This window comes from Gopherus flavomarginatus, chromosome 20 (genome assembly GCF_025201925.1).
Source record: "Gopherus flavomarginatus isolate rGopFla2 chromosome 20, rGopFla2.mat.asm, whole genome shotgun sequence".
Lineage (NCBI taxonomy): Eukaryota > Metazoa > Chordata > Testudines > Testudinidae > Gopherus > Gopherus flavomarginatus.
Window position 1 is genome coordinate 5,085,803 of NC_066636.1, and position 22,404 is coordinate 5,108,206.

General features: G+C 49.9%; 1 protein-coding gene across 1 annotated transcript; it reads left to right on the forward strand.

Annotated features, from left to right (window-relative positions):
• The first annotated feature begins 1,308 nt into the window (after window positions 1-1,308).
• Window positions 1,309-20,686, forward strand: LOC127038384 (alpha-tectorin-like). The gene is made up of 9 exons (XM_050930962.1): window positions 1,309-1,330; window positions 6,285-6,323; window positions 7,979-8,130; window positions 8,858-9,139; window positions 10,655-10,792; window positions 11,561-11,720; window positions 12,225-12,646; window positions 17,331-17,895; window positions 20,631-20,686. The coding sequence occupies exons 1-9, from the start codon at window positions 1,309-1,311 to the stop codon at window positions 20,684-20,686; spliced, it is 1,836 nt and encodes a 611-aa protein (XP_050786919.1).
• Window positions 20,687-22,404: the final 1,718 nt, after the last annotated feature.

Sequence of the window (22,404 nt, forward strand, 5' to 3'; positions counted from 1 at the left end):
GCCAGGACCTGTGCTAGGGGTTTTAGTGCCCTAGGCGCACGGCAATTTCGCTGCCCCGAGCGCTGGTCCCGCGGCTCCAGTGGAGCTGCCGCAGTCGTGCCTGCGGGAGGTCCGCCGGAGCCGTGCGAGCAGCCCACCGTCCGCAGCCATGACTGCGGCAGCTCCACCGGAACCGCCTGCAGCCCCCTCCGGCAAAATGCTGCCCACCAATAATCCTGGCGCCCTAGGCGATTGCCTAGGCCGCCTAAATGGAAGTGCCGGCCCTGATTCCAGCACATAGCTAGGAGAGTGTCAGGCCTCTCTGTCCAGCTCTTAGGAGTTCCTTCTTCCCCACTCATCCTCATCTCAGGCCCCTCCCTTGTGGAGGGTCGTGGTTTCCAGCTGATCCTCCGAGGTGGAGCAATGGGCGTACTGAGAAACTCCGTGCATGGCTCTGCTTTGTAAGGTGCCGATACCATCCCTCTCCCTAGTGTTAGCTGTGCAGCCTGGCCCCAGGGGTCTGGGGTTTGTTCTGGCTCACACTTAGCCATGGCCCAAATTCTGCTCTTGGTGACACCTGGACAGCCCTGGTGAAGACAATAGGATAATTCATAATGACATGCCCATCTTAACTCCCAGTCCTGACTAGGAACCACTACTCCCCATCCCCTCTCAGAGCTGGGGACAGAACCCAGGAGTCCTGGCTTCCAGCCTCCCCTCTTCTCCAACCCACCAGACTCCACTCCTCTCCCAGAGCTGGGAATCCAAGAGTCTTGATCAACAGCTCACCTGCTATAACCACTAGACCCCACTCCTCTCCCAGAGCCAGGGATAGAACCCAGGGATCCCATTCCCCAGCCCACCTGCTCTAACCCATTAGGCTCCACTTGTCTCCCAGACCCAGGGGTCTTGCTCCCCAGCCTAACTGCTGTGACCACTAGACCACACTCATTAACTTTCCCCGCTGCCAACAGCAAGATGGCTTAGCCGTGTAATCTATACCTGCTTCATTCTCTGCTTCTGCCCCTCGGCTCCTTGCATGGAGAGAGGTGTCCATGCATTCCCTGGAGAAGGCGCTGGCAAACCCACCCTCTGTCCGGTGGTGACACCATGGGGGCAGCCAACCCCTCCGCTGACATTAGCACTCCTGCCTCTTTCCAGCTCATTAATACTGTGGCCCTTATTGCCCCTGCTTCTTGCCAAGGGCTTTGGAGAAGAAACACAATAAATCCATTTAATATTAGTGCCCAGAGAGCTGGAGGGGGAAATGGGTCTTGCCAAGAGTCCCAGCAGAGCTGGAGGTGAAAAATGGATCTATTCAGTATTATGATGCACCCAGGATTTGCTCCCGGTAAGTTACGCCCCTGAGATGTTAGGTATAAACCCCCCTGCCCTGCAGAAAGACACCATGCCACTCACGCAGGACTGAGAAGCATTTAGGGGGACCACACTGAACGCAGGTAAGAGGCAGCAGTTTTATTCCCATGGCTTGGTTCCAGCTGATCTCATGCTGCTTTAAGAGGAGAATATTTGTGGAACCACTGGAAAGGGAAGGAACACGTCTTGGACCCTCCCCAGGTGATCTAAGTTGCAGTGTGGCTGTTAAACGGCTGACACAGCCCACCCCAACTGTGGCTGCAGTTCAGTGCTGGGAAAATGACCTCTGTGTGGCATCGCTGCCCAACTGTTACTCCTTACCCCAGAAAGGGCTGCATTTCAGTGCTGGGCGAGCCACTGTGCTGCTCCTCCACCCAGAAGTGGGTGAACTGACTCCAGTTCCTTTCATCCCAGGATCACAGAGTCCTTTAATGTGAATTCGTTCTACCTTAGAACGCCTGGGAGGTCATCCTCATTTTAGCGATAGGGAAACTGAGACACAGAGAGGGGAAGTGACTTCCAGTGGCAGACCCTACAATACGGGAGTCATAGTCCTCCCTCTAATTACTAAATCACGCTCCATCATAGGAATAGGACCAGGAATCCTGACTCCCAGCCTCAACTGTAACCTTTAAACCACACACCCCTCCCAGAGACATCTGCTGCACCCCACCCCAGAGCTGGCCACCTTGTAATGCTAGGTGAGTGATCCATGTGAAGCATTGCTGAGTAGCTGTTAAAGAGCTGCCATTCCTCACCCAGAGGCAGCTGCATTTCAGCAAGGGGGACAAGCCTGGTGTATACAGCCTGTAAGGCAATTTATGACCCTTCAGGGTTCAAGGCACTAGGAAATGCAAGACATGTTTATGATTAATTCTTAGGTTTTCAAAACAGTTTCTGATTTAAGTGGCCAAGGGGACAGAAATGACAAGACAGTGTCACCTGCTGTTTCCAGGACTGCTAGCACTGGGTAAGTACCAACCTGGGATTGAATGATTTTGGAAGGGCTTTGGGAAGAGTGAAAGAAGCCTGCCATGGAAAAATGAGGGGCAGTGAGAAATATACAGAGTGCAATGAATTTTGAGAGAGAAGATAGATTTTATTCACCCTGATTTTTAACACAAAAACAAAGGGATTTCCAATGACACAGAAAAGAAGCAAATTCAAAACTCCGCAAAAGAATTAGTACGTGGAACTCACTGGCACGGTGAGGGCCAGAGCTTAGCAGGATGCAAAATAAAGATCAGCCATTTGGATGGATAATGAGAAGTTAGAATAATAAAGGTTAAAATTAGAACTGTTCAGAGAAACTTTGACAAAACCATATTCAGGTGGCATATACAGAGCCACTGAAATCAGAATGCTTTGCAAAATTAGGTCAATTTCATCAGAAATTTGTTTCAGAAGAAAATAGGGGGAGATGGTCCAACTAGGCCAAAAGGTGCTGTTTAAACTTTTCATTTTGAAATGACTCTTTTATTTGAAAGTATTAAAATTCCGAATGAGAATAGAAAACAATGTAACAAAAAATTTTAAAAAGTCAAAATTGAATCCAAACATTTCAGTTTTGTTCAAATGAAACATTTCAATTGACCTGAAATGAATTTTTTTTTTCAAAATTTTCCTTCGTGGAGAATTTCAAAATTGGGACATTTCTTTCCTATTCAGAACAAAGTCCTTCACCAAACAGCACTTCTGGCCTGCTCTAGTTAACATAACCCCAAGAATCCCATTATAAACTCTCTTGCTTTGAGAGTGGTAGCCGTGTTAGTCAGTATCAGCAAAAACAATGAGGAGTCCTTGTGGCACCTTAGAAACTAACAAATTTATTTGGGCATAAGCTTTTGTGGGCTAGAACCCACTTTATCAGATGCATGAAGTGAAAAATACAGGAACAGGTATAAATACATGAAAGGATGGCGGTTACTTTACCAAGTGTGAGGTCAGTCTAACGAGATAAATCAATTAACAGCAGGATACCAAGGGAGGAAAAATAACTTTTGAGGTGGTAAGAGAGTGGCTCACAGTCACTATACAAAAGAATAAATGGACACAAATCTGACATCAGGAATCATAACATTCAAAAACCAGAAGGAGAACACTTCAATCTCTCTGGTCACTCAATAACAGATCTAAAAGTGGCAATTCTTCAGCAAAAAATCCTTCAAAAACAGACTCCAACATGAAGCTGCAGAACTGGAATTAATTTGCAAACTGGATACCATCAGATTAGGCCTGAATAAAGACTGAAAGTGGTTGGGTCATTACAAAACCTAAACTTAATTTCCCCATTACTATTTTCTCCCTGCTGTTACTCACACCTTCTTGTCAACTGTCTGTAATGGGCCACTCTCTTATCACTTCAAAAGTTATCTTTCCTTCCTTGGTATCCTGCTGTTAATTGATTTATCTCGTTAGACTGACCTCACACTTGGTAAAGCAACTGCCACCCTTTCATCTATTCATACCTGCTCCTGTATGTTTCACTTCATGCATCCGATGAAGGGGGTTCTAGCCCACAAAAGCTTATGCCCAAATAAATGTGTTAGTCTCTAAGGTGCCACAAGGACTCCTCATTGTTTCTCCTGCTTTGGGGTGTCTGTCTATCTTAGGGCCCCCATTACCCTAGTATCTGGGTAACTCACAGCCTTTAACATATTTATCTTCACACAGCCCTGTAAGGCAGGGCACTGCTGTCATCCCCATTGTATGGGTGGAGAACAGAGACTAGATGACTTACTGTAGCTCACCTAGGGAGTTTGAAGCCAAGCAGGGAACCCGTCTCCCAACTCCCTGGCTATTGCACAAACCACTGGGCCACCCTTCCCCTCTGGGAGGATCTAGACTGTAGGGGTGTTAGAAGGAATCTTAGAGGCAGATTACCCCAGAACAGTCACTATCCCTTCTTCCGAAGCCACATTCAGAGGCAGGATATTGGCTCTGATCCAGGGCAGATGCTCCAAAGTAGATGGCTCATGGGACTGGAATACCTGCGTCTTTTGAGCTCCAGAACCCTACCAAGGGCAGTAGGGACTGAACACCATCACCTCCTTGAGGACCTGCGTGAAAGGACATTGGGGGTTCTTAGCCCACTTCCGAGAGTCTCAGGTACCTGACTTCCCACAGACAATCCATCTAGCTGTTGGCTTCTGGCTTGATGGATGTTGTTTTTGACCTAAGAAGCCCTAACCAGCCTGGGACCTGATTACCTGGACTGCATCTCTGCCCCTGAGAGGCACTGCCAGTTCTATCTGCAGAGATGCCTGAACCAGTGATAGGAGAGCAAGGGAGTTGCTGGCAGCCTGTTTGCGCTTCCTGCCTTGGTCGGGAAGAGCCTGAAACCTTCAGAGAATGCTGCTAGGTCATTCTTCAGTGACAGGCAGGGCTGAGCAGGCTGGGGGACCCTGCTGGATGCTCTGTGGAGGACTTAAAGGAAAGGTTGTTAGCACTGTGGGTACTGAGCTATCGGACTTTAGGGGAATTGAGAGCAGGGCAGATCAGCTCCAAGGATCAGCTGGCCGAGGATCCTGTCTCTAATGGTGGCCAATGCCTGCTGCTTCAGAGAAGGTGTAGGAACCCCACAGTGATGGGATAATCTGCCCCCAGGAAAGGTTCCTCTGCACCCCAACTAGAGAGATTGCCACCAGGTTTTATATCCCTCCCTACACTCATTCTTTAAGCATTGTGACTGGGCCCCCCAGACTGAACTCCCCTTTCAGCCCTGGAGGGGTGTCTGGGCCAGGTCAAATTTAAAAGCCCATCCAGGAGGACCGCTGAAGGGATTAGCACCTAGATGCCACACAGATCGGCTGAGAGAGAGAGAGAGAGAGAGAAAGAGAGAGAGAGAGAGAAAGAGAGAGAGAGAGAGAACAACACAGTGAAAAAGAACAAAAAAAGAGAGATTTTATACAGATCAGATAGATTAGATCAAATGGATGGATAGATTAGAGAAGACAGACAAATACATTAAAGATAGATAGATAATGTGTGGGAATAGATAGACAGATGATGTGCATGGGGATGGATAGATGTAGTGGGAAGCTTACACTGCCACTACCTCCGCTAGCCCTAGTCTGTGAAAATGATTAGGGGGCCAGGGCACATGTCTTATGAGGAGATGCTGGGGGAACTGGAGCTATTTAGTCTGCAGAAGAGAAGAGTGAGGAGGGATTTGATAGCAGCCTTCAGCTGCCTGAAGGGGGGTTCCAAGGAGAATGGAGCTCGGCTGTTCTCAGTGGTGGCAGATCACAGAACAAGGAGCAAAGGTCTCAAGTTGCAGTGGGATATTAGGAAAAACTTTTTCACTAGGAGGGTGGTGAAGCACTGGAATGGGTTACCTAGGGAGGTGGTAGAATCTCCTTCCTTAGAGGTTTTTAAGGCTCGGCTTGACAAAGCCCTGCCTGGGATGGTTTAGTTGGTGTTGGTCCTGCTTTGAGCAGGATGTTGGACCAGATGACCTTCTGAGGTCTTTTCCAACCCTAATCTTCTATGATTCTATGAATAAAAAATGTCCCTGCACAGCTGTCAGCACTTCTGCCTTGGGCTAGTACAGGGATAGGCAACCTATGGCACGCCAAAAGGCGGCAAGAAAGCTGATTTTCAGTGGCACTCACACTGCCTGGATCCTGGCCTCCAGTCTGGGGGGCTCTGCATTTTAATTTAATTTTAAATGAAGTTTCTAACATTTTAAAAACCTTATTTACTTTACATATAACAAAAGTTTAGTTATATATTATAGACTACAGAAAGAGACCTTCTAAAAATGTTAAAATGTATGACTGGCAAGCGAAACCTTAAATTAGAGAGAGAATAAATGAAATCTCAGCACACCATTTCTGAAAGGTTGCCGACCCCTGGGCTAGTATCTCAGCCAGAAAGCAAGGCCACCCAGCCACTGCCTGCCTCTGTTAATCTCCCTTTGATTTTAGCATTGCAGGTGCTCTCTGGGCCAGCGGTGGCTGAGACAGGTAGGTGGACTGCAGTCGCTCCTCATTTCCACACATGCAGCAGAGGGGTATTAGCTGTGATGTGTGTTTGTCCGTGTTCGCAGGGGGAAGGGTGCTGGGGGCCAGTCAATACTCCTAAGACCAGGAAGGTGCATGGTTTGGGGCAAACACTTCCCAGCCATGCTGGAGATCCCCACCAGGGAGCAAAATGAATGAGAGGCAGCAAGTGAAACTGGCCAGTGGGGGGTCAACCTCCAAGTGGAACTGAATGCACTCCAAGGCAGTGACCTCTGTGCCCCCAGGAGCTCCTTGGACTTAACTCTGGGCAGAATACGTCCTCTTGCACTCTCCTGCTATGCCTGTCCCCTGGATCGCTAAGCTCCATCCCATCCTATCCAAGCCTCCATCTCCTCTCATCTTAGCTATTGTGGGTCCTTCCTCTATGCCACCCCCAAACTCCAGTGAGGGCAGGATGCTGTTGCCACCTACTGCCATGTATAAAGAGGGGTGACCACATCACCCCAACCCTCAGCAGCCCCCTCCCAGCTCCCTGCTCACTTCAGGCACAAGTTCCACTCCATCTGACAGAAACTGCCTCTCTGCTTATTCCCTTCCCAGCTCCCAAGACTCATCTAGCCCTACTCTCCGCTCTGCTCCTTTCCCACTGCACCGTGGGTGTGAGCACCTCTTCCTGTGCAGCTCCCACTGTCCTCAGCCACATCCTTCTCTCTGTTCCTCCATGGCTGCTATCAAAGTAACAAACAGAGGCCTCCGTGAGAACTGGGGGCCCATTGTGCTGGGCACTGCATGAGCACTAAGAGTCAGTCCCTGCCCCAGAGGCACAATGTTTGGCTTCTAGAACCACAGGCAGATGGGTGCAGCATTGGAGCTGTCGTGATGTGTAGACACGACACACAGGATAGATGCACACATTGCTTATGTAGGGAGACAGACAAGATAAATACACAGATAGCCACTATAGGCAAGATAGATAGGGAGATAATGCAGTGCTGTTGTAGCCATGTTGGTACCAGGATACTAGAGAGACAAGGTGGGTGAGGTGAGGTCTTTTATTGGAGATGAAGTCTTCTGGTGGAGAAAGAGACACACTTTCGAGCTACACAGAACCCTTCTTTGGGTCTGGAAAAAGGAATCCGAGTGTCACAGCTAAATGCAAGGTGGGACAAAAACCAAAATCACCCTATCACTGGTGAGTGAACACTCTTCACAAAGCCGTCACTCCGTATTTGACCTGTCAGTCCTCGTCCTCAAAGATAACCTGCACAGCACCTTCAGAAGAGTGCCTGCAAGATTAACTTTACTAGACACTAAAGTCATGGACTTCACCGATACTGGTTTTATGATTCATTACAACAATCTGTAACCCACCAACCCACTTTGTCCTATAACGGCAGATATTAATTGCCCACTAATGTGTGCTTACTCCCTTTGCTAAACAATCTGTGCCAACTTGCATTTAGCTGTGACATTCTGATTACCTATTGCAGACCTGAAGGGCTCTTGCGTATCTCAAAAGCTTGCCTCTCACCAGCCGAAGTCGGTCCAATAAGAGATATCACCTCACCTACCTTGTCTCTCTCATATCCTGGGACCGACACGGCTACAACTACGTTGCAGACAGACAGGCAGCTGGTTCTCCGCATGACACTGTTCAGTAACCTCCTGTGTCTCCTCAGATACACTCATGTACCCATATGGACCCAAGTTCGGAGACAGAAGAACCCCCAAGGCAGACGATGGGGCATCTCCTGAAATTCCCATCTCCGTGAGCTTCTCCTTCTACAGCAGAAGTTACCGCTCTCTTTACGTAAGTTGCACGTCACCTCTGCATGGGAGTGTCTCCTCAGCAGCCCAAACCCAAGGATGATCTTCTCCACTGGCAGGCTGTTTGGTGGCCTCTGAGAAATGAGTGGATGGAGTCTCAGTCTAGTTCTTAGTAGGTGGGCATCAGTATCCCCCAGTCAACACAGAATGGCCTCCTGGCTTAACCAATGCAGAGATCACATGGATGGAATGAGCCAGGGAGGCTGAACTACCTGCCCTCCAGGGGTGGGGTGCTTAGAGGGGGCAGCAGTGAGGTCTAGCCACCAAATGCCTTTCTGTAGCCAGTAAAAAAAGTCTACACAAACAGGCTGCAAGATCCACTGAGTGCAGTGGCAAGGACCACGTAAGAATATAAAAAGCTAAGCTGCTATACAGAAGAGCGTAGGGGACAGAGAAATCAGTATGTTTGGGGATGGATATCTAGATAGACGAAATGGGTGAGGTAATATCTTCTATTGGACCCATTTCAGTTGGTGAGAGAGACAAGCCTTCAAGGTTACGCAGAGCTCTTCAGGTCATAATATATTACTGAAATATATATATAAAAGATATTACCTCCCGCACCTTGTCTTTCTATTCTGGGACCGACACAGCTACGACACTGCATAGAAAATAGACAGACAGACAGACTGATCAATCGATCAGTGAGTATGGGGAATGGATATGTGTGGTGATAAACGAGAGACCCTCAGCTCCTTTCCCACCCCCAGGTGAACAATAATGGTGTGGTGTCGTTTGGCGTCCCTGTGAACCAATTCACACCCGACTCTTTCCCACTGACCGATGGCCGGGCCTTTGTGGCGCCATTCTGGGCGGATGTGGATAACCGCATCACGGGCGAGGTGTGTTTCCGGCAGAGCCGAGACCCGCAGCTCTTGCAGAGAGTCACGGCTGACATCAACACCTACTTCCCCCACGAAGAGTTCACCGCGGCCTGGCTCTTTGTGGCCACCTGGGACCGTGTGACCTTCTATGGCTCCAAATCCTCCAAGGTAAAGTACCAGAGGGTCTTGGTTATAGTGGAGTGGGGAAGGCCTGGAGCCAGGCTTCCTACGTTCTACCTCATCTCTGGGAGGGCAGTGGGGTATAGTAGTTAGAACTGGAAGGGCCTGGGAGTCAGGACTCCTGGGTTCTTTCCCCTAATCTGGGAAAAGTGAGTCTAGTGGCTAAAACAGCAGGGACACGGATTCCAGACTCGTGGGTTCTAGTTCCAGCTTTGGGGATGGAGTGAGGTGTAATGGTTAGAGCAGAGGGGCTGGGAGTCAAAACTCCTAGATTCTATTTCTCTCCCCACCTCTGGGAGTGTGTGGTCCAGTGGCTGAGCTCAGTGGGAGCGGCAGGAGTGGGCTTGTGTTTATCTTGAATCCGTATTGTGCAATGTCTAGCTGTGAATGGTGTGAGCCTTTGGCAGGGTCTGCATGGCTCAGTGGCTCCACTGAATGAGTGGCTCCTTACGCCCTCCCCTGTACTACCTCAGCCAGGGGATCTGAGCTTTCCAGGAAAACTGGCCGGAAACAGAGATTTCGCTAAAGCCAGCTGCTGGGTCACAGCTGGAATTCTCACAGCAACTGAAAGGGGGGGGGTGAGGGTGGTGCTTTGGGGCCAGATCCTCAACTGGAGTGAACTGGCACTGCTACCTGGAAATCCATGTTGATTTACACCCGTTAAGCATCTAGCTCTCTATGACCTCCTACATTAATGTGCATTAAACAAATGCCTGTTTATAATTAAACACACAATAACCGTCTTGATAAATCTTCATTAGATACATTGTTAGGAACATTAGTTTTCAAAGACAATGAAACCAGCTTGCAGAGCTCCTCAGGCCAGAGAACTGAAAGGTGCCTGAGCGCAAGGCTCAATGCTATTATCACTCAGCCTGGGGTAGATCAGGAGTAACCCCACTGAATATAATTGAGATGCTCTTGATTTATATGAGCTGAGATCAGAATCTGGTTCATAACCTCCAAAATATTCAACAATTGTTTCACTGAATACCTCATTATTCTCATCTGGTGGCCTGTTTGGTGGCTTGTCTGGAGTGAGTGTGGTGGTTCTCAGCACATCTCCTAGGGGACAGGCATTGACATGACAACCCACCTTTTCCTGTCACTAACACTAATTTAACCCGTTCATTGTAGAGGGATAACTCAGTGTTTTGAGCACTGCCCTGCTAAACCTAGGGTTGTGAGTTCAATCCTTGAGGGGGCCATTTAGGGAACTGGGGTAAAAATCTGTCTGGGGATTGGTTCTGCTTTGAGCAGGGGGTTGGACTAGATACCTCCTGAGGTCCCTTCCAACCTTGATATTCTATGATTCTATTGTCCACCTCAGCAAAGAGACCAAGCGTTGATTAGTTCATGGCATCTGAACTTCCTTCCCACACAAGTGGGGGTCAGGGGTGAACATGGGACTACACCTGGCATGTGGAGAGAAGAGCTTGGTCTTAGGTGTTGGTTTGTGAATTTTCACCGATTATCTTCCTCGCGGTGGCTGCACTATTGTAGGTGAACACCTTCCAAGTGGTTCTAACCACCGACGGCGACCTGTCCTTCATCATGCTGCACTACAGTGACATCCAGTGGACAACAGGGGCGGCGAGTGGTGGGGACCCGCATACTGGATTAGGGGGCATCCCAGCTCAGGTAGGTCTCGCCTCATTCCTCCAGGCTGGAAAACTGGGAGGCTGAGAAGGTGTGTTCAGCACACATGGGTAACACTTTCAGTGGACATAGGCCTAGAAGAGTCATCTCTCTATTATGGAAGGCAGCATTTGTCTGTCTATCCATCCATCCATTCCCATATACTATCATGCGTGTAGCTACCTACTGGACTCAGAAGCCCCTGTCACCTTAGTACTAATGATTAGGAAAGGAGACTAAGATCCAGGCCCTGAGTTCTAGTTTCATTAAAGCATGTGAGTCAGGACTCCTGGGCTCTTGGAGTCTATTCACAGCATGGGAGGCAGTGGGGTCTAGTGGGTTAGAGCAGGGGGCTGGGAGTCAGGATTCTTGGGTTCAATCCCAGCTCTAGTAGAAGAGTGGGGGTCAATGGTTGAAGTGGGAGGACTGGGAGTCCCTTCATTTGTATTTGTAGCTCTTGGAGTGAACTGTAGTTTAGTGGTCACAGAAGTGATGAGTCATTACCCTTGGGTACTTTTCCAGTTGGTGGGACCCATTGCAGTGCTCCTGTTCCTGCCCAGTAGGGGACAGAGGTACAAAAACTGATTCTCCCGATGATCCTGGTGGCCTGCAGATGCCCCATCATGGACTGCCTGGCACTGCCAGGACTCATGTGTATCCTGTGTTCTGGCTGCCCATGGAGCTGGATCCACAGCACTGGAGTCATGTCTCTCTCTGGCACAAACAATTGCCACCTTCCTATGATCCTGCTCCTGTTCATTCCCCTCTCAGGCTGGATTTAACAGTGGTGGGTCCAAAAATTACTTCAACATCCCTGGCTCACGGACCCCAAGCATCCTGAAGATCAGTTCAATGAGCAACATCAAGAGCCCGGGGCGCTGGGCCTTCCAAGTGGACCATTTCGCTGTGCCCAACGGCTGTGTCTACAACGGTGAGTGGCAGAGGCCGCAGCACTGCCGTCCAGTTGGGGGCGGCAACATCTCTCTCACACCAGTATATTACAGACTGCACCTTGCACTTGCTTTGGCTAAGCCCCCTGTCTCTTCTCATCTCTGATCCACACACCCCGCTTTGACCTCATCAAGGATTTCCGTGAAGCATGTAAGCCTGGATGCTCTGGCCCTTTGTCTCTGTCTAAGTCTCTCTCCCAGGCACCCTAACACCTCCTGACCCATTCCCTCATCCATCCCGTCCATCTCCCGGCACCTTCCTCCCCTCCCATTGCTCGCCCCATCTCTCTGTTCCCTTCTAGTGCATCCCTCTTTCTAGCCCCAACCTTCTCAAGAACCAGCCTTCCAGGCCCTCTCTAACAAACAACGCTTACATGCCGCATCCTTCTGTCTCCCTTTACCTAGGCCCAGGCGGCTGCTGCCTGCCTCATCTGCCCACCCAGATGGGCACAGACTCACATCTCCTGCTCTCTCTCTCTCTGCAGCCAACTTCCTGCCCCCCGGCACTTTCTTCTGGAGCGACCAGACGTGCAAGCGCCGGTGCCAGTGCATGTATGGGGAGGACGGGGTGACATGCCATGAAAGGGGTTGCTCCCTGGATGAGGCCTGCCACCCAGCCTCCTGGTACCACGTGTGTCAGCCCATCAGCCGAGCAGCCTGCCAGGCATGGGGAGGGAAGCACTACAGCACCTTCGACGGGCGACTCTACCACTTCCAGGGGGCCTGCACCCACATGCTGTCACAGCTGTGTGCCCGCCCGCATCCCTCTGGCCTAGCACCATTCCAGGTGGAGACAGAGAGTGAGGAGCCAGGAGCGGCACAGGGGGCACCCTGGACCCACCGTGTCCGGGTGACAGTCTATGGGCAGGACATCGCCATGGCCAGGGGAGCCACTGGACACATCACGGTGAGTTGGGGGCTCCATGACATAAGCCCAGCCCCAATGTAACTGCTCTGTCTTCATACTCCCACAGCCCCCTAGCAACACAAGCCCCTCCCATACTGTCCCCCAGTGTCCTCCTGCTCCAGCCCCTCCCATACTGCCCCCCAGTGCCCTCCCACCCCGGCCCCTCCCATACTGCCCCCCAGTGCCCTCCCGCTCCAGCCCCTCCCGTACTGTCTCCCAGTGCCCTCCCGCCAGCCCCTCCTGTACTGTCCCCCAGTGCCCTCCCACCAGCCCCTAGCATACTGCCCCCCAGTGCCCTCCCACCCCGGCCCTTCTCATACTACCCCCCGGTGCCCTCCTGCCCCAGCCCCTCCCATACTGCCCTCCAGTGCCCTCCTGCTCCAGCCCCTCCCATACTGCTCCCTAGTGCCCTCCCACCCCGGCCCCTCCCATACTGCCCCCCAGTGACCTCCCGCTCCAGCCCGTCCCGTACTGCCCCCCAGTGCCCTCCCACCCCGGCCCCTCCCATACTGTTCCCAGTGTCCCTTCCACTCTAGCCCCTCCCGTACTGCTCCCCCAGTGCCCTCCCGCTCCAGCCCCTAGCATACTGCCCCCCAGTGCCCTCCCACCCCGGCCCTTCTCATACTACCCCCCGGTGCCCTCCTGCCCCAGCCCCTCCCATACTGTCCCCAGTGTCCCTTCCACTCCAGCCCCTCCCATACTGTCCCCCCAGTGCCCTCCCACCCCAGTCCCTCCTCTACTGCTCCCCCAGTGCCCTCCCACCCCAGTCCCTTCCCTACTGCTCACCCAGTGCCCTCCCACTCCAGCCCTTCCTGTACTGCCCCCCGGCGCCCTCCTGCCGTGGCCCCTGGCTCCCGTACTGCCCCCCGGCGCCCTCCCACTCCAGCCCCTCCTGTACTGCCCCCCGGCGCCCTCCTGCCCTGGCCCCTGGCTCCCGTACTGCCCCCCGGTGCCCTCCCACTCCAGCCCCTCCTGTACTACCCCCGGCGCCCTCCTGCCCCAGCCCCGCTCTGCCCCCAGTCAGGATTTAGCTCCTCCCTCTCTCCTTCCAGTTGCCGTTGCCAGCGAACGAGAGGGGCGGGAGATCCCTGGGCGTGCTCCCCTCAGCGCCATCCCACCCCATCTGCTCCAGCCTCGCGCTGGGGCCGTTGGGCTCTTCCAGCTGCGCACGCGCAGAGGAGATGACAGGAAAGAAGCAGGAAAGAACTGAGCGTTGTTATCATGCCCCTCAGCCCCCTCTCTTCTCCCCTCTCGCCCCCTTCCCCCATCACCTACAGCCCCCCTTGCTTGCCCCTCAGCCCCCCTTGCTTCTTAGGTCCTCCCTCATCTGCCCACATCCCTTTCCCCCCAGCTCCATTCCTCACCTGCCCCTTGCCCCACCAGCTCTCAGGACACCTAAGTACTCCATTGGGAAGACACTGGCGTAGAGGTCACAAATCCACAGGATCTCTGCTAGGTCCCAGCTTTTAAACCGTCCCTTGAAGGAACCCCATCACTGTGCCAGCCCCACAAGGGTTCCCACACGTCTTTAAGGGCAGGCCATGGCCGAGCCTCAGGGCTCCAGCCCTCCTGCTTCATGCCGGGAGCTCTGGCCAGTGAGTCCAACTGAGGCAGACTCCTGGTCAGAAACTTTTACCTTTTTCAGGGACCAGTGCACCTCAGTGAGTGTCTGCAGTGATGCCAGGCAGCCCTTTTACATCAGAGCTGGGTTTATTCATCAACTGGAGCCCAGCACTGAAGTCGTCAGCTTAGTGCAGAGAAGCAAAAGTGGAGGCAGAATTCAGACTGCCCAACATCAGGGCTGCTGCAGAATCCATTTGGCTTGGCCTCCCTCGCTGTCAGTCCCAGCCTGTATCTTTCCAAAGCGCAGCTCCTAAGACAGCTACCAGACACCCTTTGGTCCACTGATCTCCTCCTGCAGGACTCCTGCTAAGTTCACATGTCTCATCTGCCCAAGTTTCCCTTTGTTAGGTGTCCATTGTTCAGTCCTTGGGTTCACCATTGTCTTTTTGGAGCCTCTATTAAAATGGGTCAGTTTCAGCCAGTTAACAGCTCCTTCCTACCACCACAGACAGGTTAGTGACACAAACACTTCACATCTCCTGCTCTGTCCCAATAGCAGCGTCTTATCCCTAGTCAAGGAAGTCATTGCCAGGCATATCACTGAGAAAAATATTACATAAAATTACCACATTGTCCCAGGAGGTAAACGTGCAGTCTGCTTGGCAAAGAGATTATTTTCTCCCAAGTGTCTTCTTTCTCCTGTTAAAAGAACAGGAGCACTTGTGGCATCTTAGAGACTAACAAATTTATTTCATCATGAGCTTTCGTGAGCTACAGCTCACTTCTTTGGATGCATAGAATGGAACACACAGACAGGAGATATTTATACATACAGAGAACATGAAAAGGTGGAAGTGTGCATACCAACAGGAAGAGTCTAATCAAGTGAGATGAGCTGTCATCAGCCGGAGGAAAAAAAAACTTTTGAAGTGATAATTAAGATGACCCATAGAAGGTGTGAGGAGAACTTAACATAGGGAAATAGATTCAATTAGTATAATGACCCAACCATTCCCAGTCTCTGTTTAGGCCTGAGTTAATTGTATCTAATTTGCATATTAATTCGAGTTCAGCAGTCTCTCTTTGGAGTCTGTTTTTGAAGTTTTTTTGTTGCAAAATTGCCACCTTCAAGTCTGTCACTGAATGGTTAGAGAGGCTGAAGTGTTCTCCCACTGGTTTTTGAATGTTATGATTCCTGATGTCAGATTTGTGTCCATTTATTCTTTTGTGTGAAGACTCCAAAGAGAGACTGCTGAACTCGAATTGCTGAACAAGAATGATGTGGAAATATTGGAAAGAGTTCAGCGGAGGGCAACAAAAATGATTAGGGGTCTGGAGCACGTGACTTAAGAGGACAGGCTGAGGGAACTGAGGGCTTGTCTACATCAGAAAGTTGCAGCGCTGGTGAGGGAGTTACAGCGCTGCAACTTAGGAGGTGTACACATCTGCAGGGCACCACCAGCGCTGCAACTCCCTGTTTGCAGCGCTGGCCGTACTCCCGTTTTGTCTCGGGTGTAGAGGATCCAGCGCTGGTGATCCAGCGCTGGTAATCAAGTATAGACACTTACCAGCGCTTTTCTTGACCTCCGTGGAATAAGCAGGTATCCCAGCATACCTGAGGAAGCCTCTGGTAATCAAGCTGGTCTCCTTCCCCGGCTTGCTCTCGCGTTCCCCGAGCAAGCAGGTCTCCTTCCCTGCGGTTTGCAGGGTGGTTCGGGGAACGCGAGAGCAAACCGCGGCGAAGCTGGTCTCCTTTCCCGGTTTGCTTTCGAGTTCCCCGAACCCCCCTTGAAGCCGCCCAACAGCGCTGCAGTGTGGCCACATCTAACACCACTTGCAGCGCTGGTTGCTGTAAGTGTGGCCACTCTGCAGCGCTGGCCCTATACAGCTGTACTAATACAGCTGTAACAACCAGCGCTGCAAAATTTTAGATGTAGACATGGCCTGAGATTGTTTAGTCTGCAGAAGGGAAGAATGAGGGGGGATTTGATAGCTGCTTTCAACTACCTGAAAGGGAGTTCCAAAGAGGATGGATCTAGACTTTTCTCAGTGGTACCAGATGATAGAACAAGGAGTAATGGTCTCAAGTTGCAATGGAGGAGGTTTAGGTTGGATATTAGGAAAAACTTTTTCACTAGGAGCGTGGTGAAGCCCTGGAATGGGTTACCTAGAGAGGTGGTGGAATCTCCTTCCTTAGAGGTTTTTAAGGTCAGGCTTGACAAAGCCCTGGCTGGGATGACTTAGTTGGAGTTGGTCCTGCTTTGAGCAGGGAGTTGGACTAGATGACCTCCTGAGGTCCCTTCCAACCCTGAGATTCTTTGATTCTGAGTTGAACAGGAGTTAATAAAAAAAGCAAACAAAACAGAGTTTTAAACAGTCTCAATGAAATTTTCTTCCCTTCTCAATCAGTCTGGTTTACTAGCATGGGGTCTGTAATGCCATAATCCTCTCAGTTTTCTGCTTGACCATAGGGTCTTTCAGGAAAAAAACAGGCAAGCACAACCTGGATTTCTAACGTAAATTTAAAAAAATCCAGTCCTAAAAACAACCCTTTCAGGTCTTTAGATGCTATATATTCATAGATTTTTCTGGCTAGAAGGATGGTCCCTTATGATCATTAAGCATGGCCTCAGAATTTCACCCACTGATTGCTTCATCAGTCCTATAACTTCTGGTTAAGGTGAGCGTATATGTTTAAAAGAGATGTCTAGTTTTACTGTAAAGATTCTTGGCGATGGAGCATTGCTAGGTCAGTTGTTCCAATAGTTAATTCCCCTCACTGTTAAAAAAATGCATCTCATTTCAGCTCTGAATTTCTTTCTCTTCAGCTCCCAAGCATTGATTCTTATTCTGCCTTTTTGTCTGCTGGATTAAAGAGCCCTCTTCTCTCGGAAATGTGCTCCCCATGTAGATTCTTAGAGATTATAAGGCGAGGCCATGAGGAGAAATAAGCTAGTAAGCATGATCCTCAGCTGTTGTAAATCAGTGTAACTCAGCTGAAGGCAATAGAACTGTGCGGATTTATACCAGCTGAGGATCTGGCCCAATGCCTCTCGAGTACTTTATAATGAAGATCGCTAGAGAAGAGCTCAATGTTTTATTCTCATCAATCCCCTGCTAGGTGAATGGGATAAAGTCTCTCCTTCCGGTCACGCTTCTCAATGGCAAGATCCAAGTGCACCAGAATGGCTTCTCTGTGAAAGTTGCTACTGATTTTGGGGTGGAGATTTCCTATGACGGGATTCAACGTGTGGAGGTTACCGTGCCCTCGACTTACCATAACTTCACCTGCGGCCTGTGCGGGACACTGACTGGTGACCCCTCCGATGACTTCCAGACTCCAGATGGCACCTTAGTCACGTCAGCTGCTCTCTTTGCCACAAGCTGGCAGGTGAAGGGTGAGAGGCGCCAGTGTGCAGAGGACCAAGCGCTGCCTTCTTGTCCCAGTGCTGAACAGGCTCTTTATTCTGGCCACGACTACTGCGGCATTACGAAAATGTCTCCAGGCCCCTTCGCAGCCTGCGCTCAGGCCCGATCCCAGACAGGATTGGTGGAAAACTGTATGTATGACCTCTGCATGTCCAGGGGGAATCGGACTGTGCTGTGTGGGGTTCTCGGTGCCTACACCGAGAGCTGCCAGGCAGCCAACGTCACTGTTGGGCCATGGAGAACAGACCAGTTTTGTGGTGAGTAAAATCTTTACAAATCTTTAGCTAACCATCTTGTGCGTAAAGGATCTTAAGCATGTATGTGGCCTCCGTTACTGCAATTACTCCATTACTGATTGCCTCACAATCTTCAGTATATTTTTTTCTCACGGTACTTCTGTGAGGCAGGGCACTGCGATTCCATAGATAGAGACCTGAGCCACGCAGAGACTCAGGCTATGTCTACACCAGTGGTTCCTAAATTTTTATACTGGTGACCCCTTTCACATAGTACGCCTCTGAGTGTGACCCCCTCTTATCAATTAAAAACACCTTTTTATATATTTAACACCATTGTAAATGCTGGAGGCAAAGCGGGGTTTGGGGTGGAGACTGACAGGTCATGACCCTCCATGTAATAGCCTCACGACCCCCTGAGGGGTCCTGACCCCCAGTTTGAGAACCTCTGGTCTACACTGCACCACAATATGGACTCCGGGGGGCGTGAATTGTAGAATACACCAAATTGTTGCATTCCAGTTGGCTCATGTGGTTGCTGCTGGGGTGGACTAAAAGTTAAGTAGTTCATGTTAATATAGTTGTCTTTCATACAGGCTGTGCAAATGTGAACTAGTTACCCTTTAGTTCATGCCAGCAGCATCCACATGGGGTAGTTAGAGCACAGCACACTAGAGTGCGCTGCAATTCTCACCCCTATAGGCCAAAGTCTGCCCAAGGTCACACAGGAAATACCCTTTGAGCCTAATTCTGATCCCATTTCCACACTGGCTCCAGGGGAGTTACTTTTGATGTATAGTTGGGGTGGGAGAGCCGGTAAGAAATAAAATTATTGGTGTAATTATTGCTAACAATTTCATCTGTATTGGAGAGGAAGGATGGACCCCTTGGGCAAGGTACTGAACTGGGGTCTGAGTTCAATTCCTGCTCTGCCACAGACTACCTGCGTGACCTTTGGCAAGTCTGTGTGCCTCAGTTCTCCATCTGTAAAATGGTGGTAGTAATCCTTTTCTCCATCTGTTGTCTATTTAGGTTGTAAACTCTGATGCAAGGACTGTTTCTAACTATTCTTAGAATCTGGACAGTGTTTAGCATAGCAAGGCCCTGATCTCGGTTCACGTGTCTAGATGCTACTTTAATACAAATAGTAAATAACAATAACAACAGGATTTTCTCGGGATATATGTTATTCCCAGTAGAGTACAATAGGTCCACCTAGTACCAATGTAATTTTTGCTGTCTAATGACCTGGGTTATTTCCTGAAACTATATAATTAATTTTCATTATTTGTACTCCACCTGTTATCACCTATAATCATTAAAATCTCATATTAAACGTATATACGTTTCAGTCAAACTTTAGGATAGAGTTAAATGTATAAATGGCTTTGTCAAGGTTCCCTCCCCACTCTGAACTTTAGGGTACAGATGTAGGGACCTGCATGAAAGACCCCCTAAGCTTATTTACCAGCTTAGGTTAACAGTAAGCTACAACCACCAAGCGTGTTCCAAATCTTAGGGGAGAGCCACTTGGAACTCTGCCTTTCCCCAAATATTTCCCAAGTCCCTAACCCTCCACCCTTTCCTGGGCAGGAAATCCCCCCTCCCAAGTCCTTACACCCCTTTTCCTGAGCAGGCTCGAGAGTATACCCTCACCAATTAGTCCTGGTGAACACAGATCCAAAACCCTTGGCTCTTAAAACAATAAAAAATCAATCAGGTTCTTAGAAGAAGAATTGTAATTAAAGAAAAAGATGAAAGGAATACCTCTGCGAGATAGAATGCAAGATAATCTCACAGACAGATTCAAAACACAGACAGTTTCCCTCTGGGCAAAACTTTAAAGTTACACAAAGAACCCAATTTTATCCTCCCTCTATTTTTCAGAAGAAATCACAAATAGAAAATAACAATAATCTAATACATTCCTTCTCTAGATTCTCACTACCCTACAAGAGTGGGATGGCTCCTTCTTTCTCTGTGTCCAGCAAAAAGCACACACCCTGCACAGACAAAACACTTTTTCCCCTTTCAGATTTTAAAGTATCTTGTCCCTTTATTGGTCCTTCTGGTCAGGTGTCAGCTAGGTTATGTGAGCTTCTTAACCCTTTACAGGTCAAAGAGGAATTAACCCTTAACTGTATGTTTATGACAGGCTGACAAAAAGTTAATACATGATTGGGTATTATAAGCATGTTACAGACATGACCAGTATGAGTTGTTTTATCCAGGAGGTCAGACTAAATGATCTCATGCAGTGGCTCTCAAACTTTTTTACTGGTGACCCCTTTTGCACAGCAAGCCTCTGAGTGCAACCCCCCCGAGAAATATATAAAAAAGTGTTTTTAATTTAACCATTATAAATGCTGGTGGCAAAGCGGGGTTTAGGGTGGAGGCTGACAGCTCATGACCCCCCAGGTAATAGCCTCAAGACCCCCTGAGATCTAATGGTTCCTTCTGGTCTTAAAGCTATGAAACAGATAGATGGTTATACGTAGTCTGTTAACCAATGGAACTCTTTGACAGTCATTTGGTTATTTATTAAAACATCTATTAATCATTTATTAACTATTTTTAAATTGAACCTTAATATAAAGTGTGACCTATTATTATCTGATTCTAAACAGATAAGTACATATGTGACTACGGACTTTAATTATGATCTGGAAGATTCTGCCAGTTAAGAATAAAGAACAGGAGTACTTGTGGCACCATAGAGCAGTGGTCCCCAACCTTTTTCGTCTGGCGCCTGCCAGACGATGAGCCATGGAGGACTGTGGTGGCGGACGAGCAGCCACCGAAATTCCGCTGACAAGCGGCAACGTCAATAGGTGTCGCCGCTGAAATGCTGCCGACAAGCATCATCATCCAGAGGCATCGCCGCTAAAATACTGCCGAAAATTGGTGGCATTTCAAAGGTGACACTTTTGGATGATGCAGCTTGTCAGCGGCATTTCAGTGGATGCTCATCCTCTGGTCAGTACGTGGGCGCACTTAGATGCCCCGGCGGGCACCATGGTGCCCGTGGGCACCACATTGGGGACCCCTGCCTTAGAGACTAGCAAATTTATTTGAGCATAAGCTTTCGTGGGCTACAGCCCACTTCATCAGATGCATCGTTAAGAATATGATGCTATAATATAGCTTATTTCCACAACCAGATCTTCAGCTAGTGTACATTGGCATTGGTCCAGCCCCCTAGATTTCATACAAAACTTACCTTGGAGTTTCTTGTCCAGTTCCACCTCATGCTGAGAATTACCTGGACCTGCTGGAGGTTATAATACCTTGTCCGGAGAAGGGTTGGAGATGTTTTAGAACAGGGCATGAGAAAGCAGAATACTTTGAGGGGAGAATGGTGGACCCCAGAGGGGAATGCTGCAGTCTCGGAGAGCGGGATGTGATTTTTTTTGTCAGAAAGGGAGGCTGAAGCAGGGATAGAGTGAGGAATGGAAGAGAATCAGGGATCTGCAGAGGAGGCACGTAACCCTGGGACAGCAGAGCAGGGCTGGCTCTAGTCATTTCACTGCCCCAAGCACGGCGGCACGCAGCGGAGGGCACTCTGCCGCTCACCCGTCCCTCGGCTCCGGTGGACCTCCCTCAGGCGTGCCTGCGGATGCTCCACCAGAGCTGCGGGAGCAGCAGACCCTCCACAGAGACGCCTGTGGGAGGTCCACCGGAGCCGCCCCCCACCCTCCCGGCAACCGAAAGAGTGCCCCCCGTGGCATGCCGCCCCAAGCACGCACTTGGCTCGCTGGTGTCTGGAGCCAGCCCTGCAGCAGAGATGGCATTGTGCTGTGTAGCCATCTGTCACTGGATCAGGCATGGACAGAAGTGACCAAAGGACATGGTGTCAAACCCCAAATGTGTGTAACCCTATGCTGGGTGGACAATACCTGCCTCTCACAGATACCTGAGGGCTCTGTCTTTTTCCCACACTTGGGCAACATAGCTGGTCATGCCAATAATGCCTCATTGAATTGTATGGTATGGAACTGTCATGTTTCAGGTGGGGGACAGGGACAGCATGGGAGATAGCGTTATCCTTCCCTAGGGTGAGGAGGAGATAGAAAAAGGCATGATGCAGAAAAAGGTGTTGGATGGTTTGGAGAACAGGAGATGGGGGTGAAGGGTCCATTCCTGAGGTAACTTGAGGACAAAGAGGGATGTTATATCCTCGATTCAGAAGTGGGAATCCAGGGAATATGGCTGAGGAGGGCAGTGATGTGTGAAATCCAGATGATGTATTGCTCCTGAAAGGTGCAGAAGAGATACTATAGTCTCTAGCATTGAGTGCAGAGGCAACTTTATTTAGGCAGTTGAATAAACTGAAACCCAGTAGTTCTCCCTACCTGGCTAACTCCCTGACTTACTAATGTAGCCCTTCTGCCCATCTGAGTTGGCAGCAACAAGGGCCGGGTTCAGTATCCAGGGGTTCCGTTTCAATAACACAATGCATAACCGGCTCGAGCGCCCACCCAGTGACCTGGGACACTCACATACCACACCCCCCTGGGCGCCTCTAGGAGG

Bases quoted from the DNA above. Each gene is read 5' to 3' on its own strand.
- LOC127038384 (XM_050930962.1), top strand. From the start codon at position 1,309: ATGCACCCAGGATTTGCTCCCG. The intron at 6,324-7,978 runs GTAGGTGGACTG...GACACTGTTCAG, and splicing joins GCCAGCGGTGGCTGAGACAG to TAACCTCCTGTGTCTCCTCA. The intron at 17,896-20,630 runs GTGAGTAAAATC...GGCGCCTGCCAG, and splicing joins GAGAACAGACCAGTTTTGTG to ACGATGAGCCATGGAGGACT.